We start from the raw sequence: 12,949 nt of genomic DNA on the forward strand, positions 1-12,949 counted from the left end.
CAGGGATGCGAATTAAGAAAAAGAGAAAAGAAAAAAGAGGTGGACAATTACCTAACGCACCCCATTTTGTGCTTGGTGCACCCCATCAGAAATAATAAAGCCCTTGAGTGGACTCTTTTACCCTTTATTAATTTTAGCATGAACCCCAACATCTCTAACTTTCATTGTTCCAGCGCTTTTGCCTTCTCCCCTATTCTCTTTTAAGCTTCTTTCTTACTCTCCCATCCTCCCAGCGTCGCCACGCTCCTAATTTTTGTTGATCCCATTGCCACTGCACCCTATTCTCCCTTGTCTGGTTTGCACATCGTGCCCCCACAACTTTCGCTGTATAAATTTAAAATTCTTACCTATATTATGGATTGATCAATCCGTAAAAGCATATACATTGCAGATTGTTGAATCTGTAATCAATAGTATTAATAAAACTATTCAACAACCACTTACTCATCCATGTGTCACCACCTAACTCCTTTGCCATGTGTTATACTGTTATAGTTTCCTATACTATGGCCTCACTTATTTTTAAATTTTTGTACTTTCTTTTACTATACTTTCTCTCCTGTTTTATCACCATGCAAATATACAAATACCGTAGCAAAAACAATTTTTTCCTGTCACTTCCAACAAGCTTTGGTACAACTTTATTTTAAAAAATTAAAAAGAAAACTTATAAAATTAATCAACAATATTTTTGTTACTTCTATCTATTACTCACTTTCTATTTCTTACTCTTTAAAAACCCTGCAATTGTAGGGTTCTCATTCTAGTTGTATTAATAACATCACAGAATAACTAATCCATAATGCGATCAATACAATTATGGATTGTGAAATCCAAAAATCCATAGTGCATATGTTGTTACAAATTGCTGAATATGAAATGCAATTTTTGATATTATGAATTTCACAATTAGTAATACGAAAAATACATTATGGATTCAACAATTCATAACAACATATACATTACAGATTGCATAGTCCATAATGAATCACTTCATTCGACCTTTCCTTCTTCACAATCCATAATACACTCCAGAATTTGCATCTAAACCCCTCACCTTGTTTTATTGCCTCTCCTTACACTCATGTGTTGCACACTTCACTTGAAGACTCTCTCTGGTGGCAACATGCGCAAAGGAAAGAGGGGTGCGTAGATCTAGATGGTGACAGCATGCGCAAATTTGGGTGGTGCGAGGTGTGTGCGCGAATCTGGGTGGTGTTGGGTGGCGGCACATGTGGAGGAAATATGTGAGAGCGGTAGCAAATCAAGACAAACTCTGAATACTCGATATGACCTCAAAATAAGAAGGGTCAAACGGGGGTAGTGGTGATGGTTTAGGGAGGAGGAGGGAGAGAGGAAGAGGGGCAAAAAAGGGGTATTAGAAAGTTTTAAGGTGCTTCAAGCAAAACATGGATGTGTTTAGTAATTGCCGAAGAGGTGCAAATATAATGGGCCACCCACTGTTTGGGCCCAGACCATCCCAAAATTGATATATTTGATATTTAGCACCCGGTTCCGACACAGGAACAGCACAAGGTTCGTTTCTCTTCCATTTCTCTCGCGGTCTCTCTTCTTCCATGCCGTGACTTGCTTCAACGTCTATGCTGTGACTGTCACTGCTATAGCAACAAACCTCACACAAATGGCGTGTTGCTATAAGTACCATAACCTATTTCTCCACTCTCATTTCTTGTTGAGAAAGCTTCCGTTCCCGAGCCACGTCTACGCCACGAGTTTCTCTCGCAATCTTCGAACCCCGTGGCTGCTTCGTTCTTCGCGCGCGCCACTCTCTAAGGTAACACACTCACCTATTATATATTATCATTACACGCTGCACTGTGCTGTGTTTTCATTCTGTTGAAATTTCTCTTTCTCTTTCCTTTTTTTTGGTTTGCTTTTATCGTTAGGGCTATTGTAGTGCTACTTCAGAATCGCCGGGAGCTGTTCCCGCGACTCCGCCAACCGCCGCGGCGACGTTGGTTCCCGGCGCCGGAATCGGAACCGCTCGGGCGATGCAGTTAGGTTCTGCTGTCAATGCGGAACGCGTGACGAACAGCGATCCTTTGAACGGCAGAGTGATGATCATTGACGGTACTTCGATTATTCACCGCGCGTACTACAAGCTTTTAGGCACGTTTCGTTTTCTTTACTCGTTTTAGTTCACGCTGAATTAGAATTGTGTTGTTCACTTCCTTTTCTAGGGCGTGGTGAGTGTTTTATGGACCACCAGCTACATCGTTATCTTATCCAATGGCTTTTTAAACTTGTTATGTTGGCTTCGTTTCCTCTGAACTATTATTAAGTGAACCCTGAATTCGTGAGGCCTTGTCATGATAGTCTCTTTGGAATTAGAAAAATGTCAAATAAATCTTTGAAATTAAAACTGCTGCCCTAAAATTATTATTGACAGTAGTTTTAATTTCTAGGATTTATTTGACAGTTTTTTTATTCCAGAGACTACTATGATAGCGTCTTACAAATTCAGGCACTAAAAGGAGGCTCTACTTGAATTATCTTCTATTTGGAGTGTATTTGCTATGTTGCTATAGGTTTTGAAGAAGAGGATTTTAATTGTGCCACGTGTTCAATAAAACTTGTACAGTATGCTTTATTGTGTAAATTTTGCTGTTTGATAAAATTAAAAGTTGTTTTGGATAATTGGCTTTCTGTTGTTCGCTCTCTTTGTTTTTTATTTTTTTTTTTCATTTTTTGATTTGGGGTTTTGTTTGAGGAGTGTAGCTGATTGTTGTTAATCTTTTTCATGGTGTGATAGCAAAGTTGCACCATGGCCATCTAACACATGCTGATGGAAATGGAGATTGGGTTTTAATGATGTTTACGGCACTATCGCTTGTAAGTTATCTGTATAGACGTGTATGTAGATGTTTGATTTTTTTTATTTTTTATTTTCTCATTTTAATTTGTAGAATTCATAAACTTTTTATGCTCCTGGCATCATTTGTTTGTCATCTTGGTGATTTGTTTCTTTCTTGTTTCTACATTGGTATCTGAACAATAAAGCTATAGATGAAGGAATTTTGCCGCTCAACAAGATTACTCTTGAGTTTTATGGAAAAATATGAACAACTAATTTTAATACCCATTGAAAAAAAATACTTTGGGATAGACAATGAAATATAAGATAGTTTGAAGAGCAATTGTTCCAAGCACGGAAAGGTAAAGGGTATTGGCTTGCAGTTTCTTGGGGTAAGCTGATCAGTGTGTTTAGAGTATAAGATTAACTTGTTAAGTCGAATTGCTAGTTTTTTTATTTTTTATTTTTAGTATGCCTATAAGTATAATCTCTTACATTCTTATATTATTGTCACCTGACTTACATTTATTGTCGTGTGGGCATTATTGTTGTACTATAATATAAATATAAGCGCCTTTATAATCATTTGTCTAATTAAATAATGCTGTTTGTTGTGTCAGCAAGTGCAAACACATGGTCTTATAAGAGCTATAATTTAAACTTTTCTGCAGCATTTTTCACTTGTCTTGATTAATCTTATAGACTTAATGAGCAATAATTTTAATTTGCACTGAAGAAACTTTGTAGTGGCATTTTCTTAATCAACAAAGAAGAAAAATAATGCAGATTTCTTGGAAGTTATTCAAATTGAACCACAATTTTTTTTTAATTGACAATGCAGTATTATATAATGATTTTAATTGCGGTTTAATAATGAACACACATATAAGTTTCATTTTGTTTAACTGATTTGTTGTTTTTATCTTCTAGTTATTCTTGGTTATCTTTCTTGCAGATAATTGATGTTTTGGAATTTATCCCTTCCCATGTGGTGGTAAGTTATTTATGTTATAAAGCATGTATTTCCATACAAAATTTCATTGTCACTATTTTTTTCCTATTATTTTAATCTTATTCTTTTTGTCGTGTTTACAATCAGTTAATCTTTTGGTTTCTTTTGCATGCAGGTAGTGTTTGACCATGATGGTGAGTGACTACCTCTATATTTGCTTGTATGTTTTTCTAATTTTTTCCTCTGATATCCTCTATGCTAAAAAAGTAAACTTTTTTTTAATCATTGTGATACTTCTTTTCTCTACTATTTTACTTTTTTTGGGTGTATGCAGTATGATTACATTGATGATCAATTATGAAATTAGTTTTGATGCAGCATTTTGCTGTGCTCCTTATGTTTTGATTGAGATAGTATTGGTTTCCTTGACTGAATTTGGATTGCTCTATTTACAAAAGGATATAAGAGAAATTCTATTGACTCCAATGACAATAAAAATGCTGGGAGGCAAAACATGGAATACAAGGATAGCATGATGGGCATAATGGATGAAGCCCTAAATTAGAAATGTAGTGTGAATGAAACAGAAGAATGGACACCTACATAACTTTGGTACTGTTTGTGTGGTCTTAAACTTTAGGAGATCTGTTTAGTTTGGTCTGCATTTTCAAATGATTCCTCCGTAAGAAAATTGAATTCATATTACATCGACTTGTGAAATTAATGAGAAGCTTTTTTTTAAAAAAAGGAAATAGAAAAGGAATGTGTCAAACTGGTTATACAAATAAAAATAATTTGTTGTTATTTTTTATATTGTTAAGTTTGATTAAAACTGTGCATCTTTTCAGTCTGTATTCCAGATTGGCCTTGAAGAATTCTTTTTGTCATAATATTTAACCTTAAAGTATAACATCCCTCCCCCATACCTTCGCATAGCGAAGAGCCTCTGGGCAATGGGGTACGAAGTTTTTATTTAACCTTAAAGTATCCTCTGCTAGCAATATTGGTCATACACTATTTACATTTGTTTTCTATGAAGTATATAAGGTTTCCTGTTGAGCATAAGACTAAAACATCCTTGTGCTACCTGCCTCACTAAAACATGGAATATAGACTTATGCCATTGCTCTATTTCTGCTGGACTACCTTTGCAGTTCCTGCCAAAGTATTAGCCTTTTGTTTTAACATGACAATAGGAATTATGTAGTGAGATGGAGTTGAATGCTTTCATATTTTTGCAATCTTCTTGAGTTTCTGTTTTGGCATATCTTGTACTAATGGATTCATATCATGGTTTACCATAATCATAAATAAAAGATCAAATATAACAGATTAGAAGTAATTTGATGTCTAATCGTTAGCATTTAAGGAAAACAGCATCTTATCTTGTACTAATGGATTACCATAATCATAAATGAAACAACAAATATAACAGAAATTAGAAGTAATTTGATGTCTAATCATTAGCATTTTAGGAAATAGCAGCCTTTAGTTTGATCAGAAACTGTAGAGAAAGGAAGATTTTTGCACCTGGAAAGCATAAATAGATAAATAAACAATAAAGTAGTATTTGCTGCATGGTTTCCCACCAAATTCTTGCACTGATAATCTAGGATGTTGTATTTAGGTGGAACCTATCATGATCTGTGAAGACAGTAACATAGGAGGAAACTATGTTCAGTCATGTACAAATTGCTTCTCGAAGCTGTTGATGTACTGTAGTTTCTGGGCATATTAAGGATTTGAAACATATCATTTTGCGTCTCTTTCTTCCTAGCAGCTAACTTCATTTCTCAGGTTCATTGGCTTGTAAAGCCGCTCTCAAACACAATTTTAATAGAGAAAACCTTTTCATTTCAGGAATTCCTATTGGTCATACATATAATTCATCAAAAGAAAGTTTTACTGCAAAAGGTATGTTTTTTTGAGTTTCAGTATTTGCATGATGAAGTTGGAATATGAGAACAGTGTCAGGATTTGAATCTCATTCTTTTGTGGTTATATACAGGCAAGAGTGGAGTGGAGTGGAGTGCTTAATTTCTTTTAAAAAAATAATCTTTCTATGCATTTTTTCTTAAATTATTTGGCTTCCACAAATAAAGTGCTCTTTTACTTTGTCCACCCATCCCAAGTAAAACTCCTCTAGCTCCTAAACTCTCTATATAGGTACCCTTTCACATTCATATGTCTGGATTTCATTCAGATGATGCACTTTTGTCATCATAAGGATGGAGGTAATCCAGATAATGATCTCAACTGTTTTGGGAACTTGTCAAGAAAGTTAGGCTCTAGATTTTGGAGAATATAATGCTTTGGCTATATTTCTAAGCCAAATTAAAAAAAAAATCTAGCTTTTTCCCTCTATGTTGGGTTGGCTAAATGGATCAAATGACACCATAGTGTTCTAGACTTCTAGTGTGAATCATCAATCATGTCCATAGACAAAACATTCAGTATATTCTTTTGTTTGCCTTTTACTGCCCAACACTTAGTCTTTACAGTGTTGCGGGTCTTATAGTTATAGTCGTAAATTTTTTCCTTAAGCTTGAGTGGTACATACCTTTTTGTTGCAAATAACACTCAAGGCACTCCTCTTCATTCACCCTGCTTGCATCCTATGGTTTACATTTCTCTCTATTTCTGTCTTTTGTTTAATGGATCCATGGTACTTGAACCATGAGATTTCTGTTGAGGTATGGTCTCTAACTTTTACCTCTAATCCAGGATTGGTGCGCCTTTGCTAAATTTACATTACATGCTTCTACTTAAACAAGAGCCATGTGCTTCCAAAACCCACCTCCACGTCAAGAACATCTCATTGATCTCCCTGTCAACTCTCCACCTAGGACTATATCATCTGCCAAAAAACATGCATCATGGCACTGCTCTTGAATATGCTCTTTAGTAGTAGTACAAAGATAGGGGCTCAATGTTTACCCTTGATGCAGTCCTATAGTTATTGGAAAATCTATTGTTATTTGTGACCTTAACTTATACCAGTTGTGATCCCCTTGTACATAGCCTTGTTTGCTCAAACTAGGCAATATGAAGTCCTTTCTTCTCTAGGTCCCTCCACAATACATCTCTTGGCACCTTATCTTTCACCTTTTCCACATCAATGAAGACCGGATGTTTGTCTTCCTGGGCTGTTGTAAGCCAAATTAAATATAAATATGTACTTCCTGGATTGTTCTGTTGCATCTTTATATTCCTTTCTCATGCTTCATTTGGGGACCATAATATCTATCTGCTTATAATCGTAGGCTGTAATAATGTGGTTCTGCATGGCCCTGATCTTTTATTCTGTTCATATTTGTCTCACTTTGATTTTGATGGGGCTTCAATTCAAATCCTACTCGTCTACTTGGGTAGTTAATATTTACGTCTTACTGTGTTTTTAGAATGACTAACTGATTAATTTCCCTATTTAAGTAAGTTTTACCTGTATTCGTTGATCATGTCTTACTTCAACACTTTGCATTACAGCTTCATTATGTTATGTATCTTAATTTCATGTGCACTTTATTTGAAGGCCAGAATTTTCGGCACAATCTATACCCTGCATACAAGAGCAACCGTCCTCCAACTCCTGATACCATTGTTCAGGGACTTCAATACTTCAAAGCATCCATCAAGGCTATGTCCATAAAAATCATCGAGGCAAGTATAAGTTGTGGATTTATATTGGTTACAGATTTTAAGGGTGTAATATAATATTATTGATACAAATTCATTCAATGATACTATGATAGGTTCCAGGTGTAGAGGCAGATGATGTGATTGGAACATTAGCCTTAAGGAGTGTTGATGCTGGGTACAAGGTGATCTCCTTAATGAATTTGAATATTACTCTGATGCACATTTTCAGATTTGAGAAAATATTGTTCTCTTCAAGTCTTGACCAAATGAAAGTGTACAATTATGAGAGTACATGCAAAACCTCTCTCTGTACTGCAAGCATTGTTATTTATATAATTGTGTTATTCAGTTTAATAACAGTGTTATTGTTAAGATCCCACATCAGCTAGGTATATGGTCAAAATATTCCATATAATTATAGCCCATGTGAGCTAGCTTTTTGGTTTGAATTTAAGCCCAATCTGTATTCTGTTCCCAATGCAATTGCCCCCATAACTGGTAATGTGCCTCCATCCCTGGTCCTAGGTGTGAGAGTGGAGATCCCATGACCATGTATGTGGCCAAAAATACATAATGACTAGGGCAATCCTTTCCCCTTGAGTAAGCTTTTGGGGTTTAGTTAAGTCGCAATTCATTCTTGATTCTAGTAGTTTTGTAAATATGCATTTATTAATCAATTGAAATGTTAAATCTTCTGGGTTTTAAACAAGATAATTACATTGTTTCATAAGTATCAATGTCATTTTAGTTAAATTGAATGGGAGTAGAAAGGACAAGTAGTGATATGGAAGCTTTGATAAGGAAGGTTAAAATTTGCATAGCTGAATAGTTGTGCAATCGAATTACTTTTGACTACCTTCCTGTGGTTTGACAGTTGAAGATTTTCCTTGTCCTCTTTTGTCAATTGCCTCCTCCTGGTAGTAATTATTATTTAGTATTGGTGAAAATACCATTGATTTTCTGTTTTGTTTGATATGTATATTTGTTAGTCTGTTGATGATATTGAAATTTCTGCCAATGTTTATTATGGTTTTTTCATGCTAATTACTAGTGTGATTGATAAGACTTGATTGAATTATGATGGGGCTATTTTGCTTGAATAAAATTATAAATAACTTGATATTTATGCTTTCTTTATGAAAATGACTTCAATGGCATTGCTAAGTCAATGCTACAAATGTTTGTCTTATCTTGATGATAGGTACGAGTTGTCTCCCCCGACAAAGATTTTTTTCAGATTTTATCTCCTTCGCTGCGTCTCCTTCGAATTGCTCCACGTGGTGATCAGTTAGTATCAGACATAATTTCCGCTTTTATGTCTTGTGCTGGCTAATGATACAGTGCCATAATTGATATGATAGCACTTTATTTCTGACTTTAATATAATGAGAAATAATCAAATAAACATTTTTTTACCTTTTTTTTCCTTCTCACTTATCCTTTTATACATGGATAATCACATCACCAGAGGAAAACAATTGAAAAAGAGATTCATTTTTTACATTTGAACTCCCTGGTTCTGCTATTTTAGAGTGTGGACCATTATACCTTATTGGCGATGTAAATATTATGCTAACACATGTTGCTCTATCTCTTAGTATTGCTTATTGAGTGCTGCATGAACTTCTTTCATAAACTAATAGTGAAAAAACTGTATTACATGGAACAATACTGGTGTTGCATGCTTGATAACAATTCAATAATATGCTTCTTCATAAATCAAATTGAAACAAAGTGCAACAAGGCTGCCACAGAAAGATTTTCAAAATTTAATAGCCTTATAATATTTATAATAACAATAATTATTATTATTTACAGTTGCAATTTACAAAGTAGTTTATTCTTATGTTTTTGGACTTGTCGAGAATCAGTAGGATTATTCTGTAATAAATGTAGATTATAGGCACATAATATTTGATTAAGAGGAAACCAAATATCCTCCATTTATTTGTAATTTTTGCAATAAGCCTATGTAATCTCTCATTTGTGTTGTATTCTGACCCATGGTTTACAGTCACAATATGCCTCTGTCCTTTCATTTCAATAAGACTGTTTCTATTTTTTTGATACATTGGACTGTTTCTATTTTTTTCAACAGGATGGTTTCATTTGGAGTTGAGGATTTTGAAGAGAGATATGGAGGTCTGAAACCATCCCAGTTTGCAGATATGATCGCACTTACTGGTGATAGATCTGATAATATTCCAGGTTATTTTGTGCTCCTCCATTTCAAATGTTATTTGCTGAAACATGAGAAATGAAATAGAAAAGGGTTATTAAGAATCTGAGAAGCTTTTCAAATTTGTCGATATGCATAATTTCTTATTAGTCACCTATGAAATCAATGGGTTTAAGACCTGTTGGAATTAGAATTATTATTTTAGTATTTAGTCTTGTGTCAGGATTTAGTTCTTTAGTTGTACTGGTATTAGGTCAGTGATTTATTACCACATCATAACATCAGAATCTCATTATTAAAATGTGTCTTCCCTTCTTTCTTTTCTATCTTTTCTCCTTAATTTCAACAAGACCAATATCCTACATCATTGTAGAAAGTCACTTATTAAATATGATAACATTAATTCATTCTGTTGCAGAAGGAATCCCATCCTCGGGCCATTCTTATATTTGGAAGGAGTCCCATCTTAGTGTTGGAATCACCATTCTATGTATTTTTATGTGACAAACTATTGAATCATCATTTCCTTAGAATGATCCTGTACCAAGCATGCTCTTAGGGGTTAAGTTATATAAGCTTCTGAAATTTTAACAAATATTTAATACTTTTAATACTTTATAAATACAGGAGTTCATGGAATTGGAGATGTTCATGCTGTGCAATTAATCAGTAGATTTGGTGAGGTTTATTAACTTTCTCTTTCTTTTTCCAAAAGGTTACATTGTGTTAAGTTGAGGATTCTCATCTAGTGTTGGATTCATTGGTAAAACATATTCTGGCATCGTGAGAATTCAATATTCATCAAGTGCCATGGTCTGTGATTTGACTTTTACAAACTTAACTATGAGAGTCTGTCTTCCTATCTAATAAGAGCTGGCATTTTTATTTGCTTATGCCCAAATCAAGAATCTAAGGAGACATGGTAAGGGAAAACAAAATGTGAGTGATAATAGATTTGTTAGGCACCCCCTATGCTGGACCATGGGAGGAAGGTGAGGGAGGGAAAGAGGGGTTTTCACCATACTTATTACTGAATTCTTAAATAGCAGGTAGAGAAAGTAGACATAGCAAAAGTGAGGTCTCTCTTGGGTTGATAAAATGCACAGGGAAAGGAGAGAGGTTGGACAAGAATTTGGTGAGGTTTGGGCTGGAGTTCCCTGCCATGTGCTATGCTATCTGTATTTTCTTTTCCTGTGAGAGTCAGAGGTTCTGCACCGAGTTATCATTGGAATTACTTCTTTCTGTAATGAAATACCTGGGTTCTTATCATAATTCCTTTGCTGTATCCTTTTCAAGTGTTTGGTTTGGCTGGAAAATCACAAATTGACAGTACCTTACTACCTTTATTGCACTGTCCAGAAAAAGACAGTGCAAGTTTATTGACTTAATTAGTTTATAATGCTGCAGATATAACAGTCCTTTCTTTGATTGTTTTCCCTTGTCAGTTTGGTTCTTGTTCTACTTATTGAGTGTTTTAAAAACTATTTGAATTACTTTTAAGTTTTATCGCTTGGGTGCTTGGTTGGCATCTGATAGTATAGTCATCCAAATAATTTAACTTTCTTGAACACACTGGAAAAGATTTTTGTTTGCAGCTACTTGGTCTTGTACCTTGAATATTTTTTAATTTATGTATGGTTGTAAGCATATTTCTTCACCTATATGAGCAGGCACATTGGAGAGGTTGTTGGATTCTGTGGATCAAATTAAAGAGGATCGCATTAAAAAGGTATTCCTGATTGATATTATGCTTCGCATGCAAGTTTGCTCACATGATGATTAAAATGTTCTCATTGGAATTTATGTCTAGTTCAACATGATTAGTGAGGTTTCTTGTTGCATTTAGTATCTGAATGTAGGCAGTTCCCTACTTAAAATTATTGTAGCTCACCTTCATATTCTACATTGACACTCAACACTAATATTGTGCTTACATTTGTGATTTTCCTTCTAGGCCTTGATCGAAAATGCTGAGCAGGCAGTCTTGAGCAAGGAACTGGCAAGCATCTTAATCTCTAATATTTATTTCTCTCCTCTTTTTTCTACTTTTTCTCAGCATCTATTTGTCCTGTTATCTATACAACTTTGTCTTCATGTGTTAGTACTTCAAATTATGACAGGCATTGTTGCGTTCTGATCTTCCATTGTACATGGTACCGCTCGCTATAAGAGATCTCTCGTTTAATAAACCAGAGGTTTGTGGCATTGAAGGCAGTTTAAATTTTCGACTTGTATATTTTTTAATTAGTTTTTAGCATGGTCTTTTCAGTCCAATTACAGAGTTTATTTATTATAAAGCTAATATATCAGTATCAAGTTTTTCTGCCATAACAAGCATAACCCATGTCGCTGTCATAAACTAGCTGGTTGTTGCCATTAATGCTGTGGGTAGTGGAGGGGAGGGGAACCTTGTGATCAAAAGATGTTAAATACAATATTATATCAGTACTACAAATGTTTTAAGGTACCCTATTATGTTTTGACATTGCTCAATGCATGTATTTTAACTGGTAAAAATAAATCGTGTACAGGACAATGGTAGCAAATTCAACAGCCTTTTAACAGCTATCAGTGCATACGCAGAAGGGTTTTCAGCTGATCCTATCATCAGGAGAACAGTTCATTTGTGGGGAAAGTTGGATTCAAGATGAAACTCGTTGAGTCATCAGGTTTTCTTGTATAGAGGGGATTCTTTGAATAGAACATTTCAATACTTGAACAGTACATAACACGAGGGTTTTCAAGTGTATATAGTAAAGCAGAGCGAGTTGTTCTTGTGTGGATATCTATGCATTCCTGAGATGGCTCTGCGATCTTCATTGTTAATTTTTGGTAGTTTGACACAAATTTCCATTTTTGTTAGGTAAAAAGTGCATTAGAGTAAGCACTAGGAAGAACAGAATAGTCGAGTCGTAGTATTTGTCTAGATAGCTGTAGATTTTAGGAAACATGTTGCAGAAATTTGCAGAAAGTGCACTCGTACTAATGCGTTCCTTGGTGAAATATAGAACGAGAAAAGTGACGGAGAAGCTTTTATCTTTTATCTACATCCACATTCTTAGTGTCAAATAACAGAATGATTATGGGATTTAATGCTTTTATTAAGAAACAGTAATTTGGCACATGGTTTTGGAAACGCAATTGGTATTTTTTTAGGATTGATTGGGATGATTGCTTCAGTCTTTGATTTTGAAATGTGGACTTTCGTTCAGCTAAAACCACAAATTATGTGATGTGCGATTGTGAAAGAATAATAATTCAATTGCGTTTAATCATCAAATTAAAATAGTAAAACATGGTGAAATATATAAGCTGTTTAAACTTGGGATTAGAGGGAAATCAATCTTTTGTCCAATTCCCTTTT

At 34.7% G+C, this 12,949-nt stretch overlaps 1 protein-coding gene across 1 annotated transcript; it reads left to right on the forward strand.

Annotated features, from left to right (window-relative positions):
• The first annotated feature begins 1,159 nt into the window (after positions 1-1,159).
• On the forward strand, positions 1,160-12,707 carry LOC114420683 (DNA polymerase I, thermostable-like). Its single transcript, XM_028386515.1, has 16 exons — positions 1,160-1,194; positions 1,525-1,795; positions 1,908-2,130; positions 2,774-2,853; positions 3,771-3,809; positions 3,943-3,961; positions 5,628-5,681; positions 7,300-7,427; positions 7,520-7,588; positions 8,608-8,693; positions 9,505-9,614; positions 10,213-10,263; positions 11,256-11,314; positions 11,540-11,584; positions 11,706-11,780; positions 12,117-12,707. Exons 1-16 carry the CDS (start codon positions 1,160-1,162, stop codon positions 12,234-12,236), a joined length of 1,464 nt encoding a protein of 487 aa, XP_028242316.1. The 3' UTR covers positions 12,237-12,707.
• Positions 12,708-12,949: the final 242 nt, after the last annotated feature.

This window comes from Glycine soja, chromosome 7, assembly GCF_004193775.1.
Source record: "Glycine soja cultivar W05 chromosome 7, ASM419377v2, whole genome shotgun sequence".
Lineage (NCBI taxonomy): Eukaryota > Viridiplantae > Streptophyta > Magnoliopsida > Fabales > Fabaceae > Glycine > Glycine soja.

Coding starts and splice junctions, on each gene's coding strand:
- LOC114420683 (XM_028386515.1), top strand. CDS start 1,160: ATGGTGACAGCATGCGCAAATTTGGGTGGTGCGAG. Junction 5,682..7,299: donor AGAAAGTTTTACTGCAAAAG/GTATGTTTTTTT, acceptor CTTTATTTGAAG/GCCAGAATTTTCGGCACAAT. Junction 11,585..11,705: donor CAGTCTTGAGCAAGGAACTG/GCAAGCATCTTA, acceptor AAATTATGACAG/GCATTGTTGCGTTCTGATCT.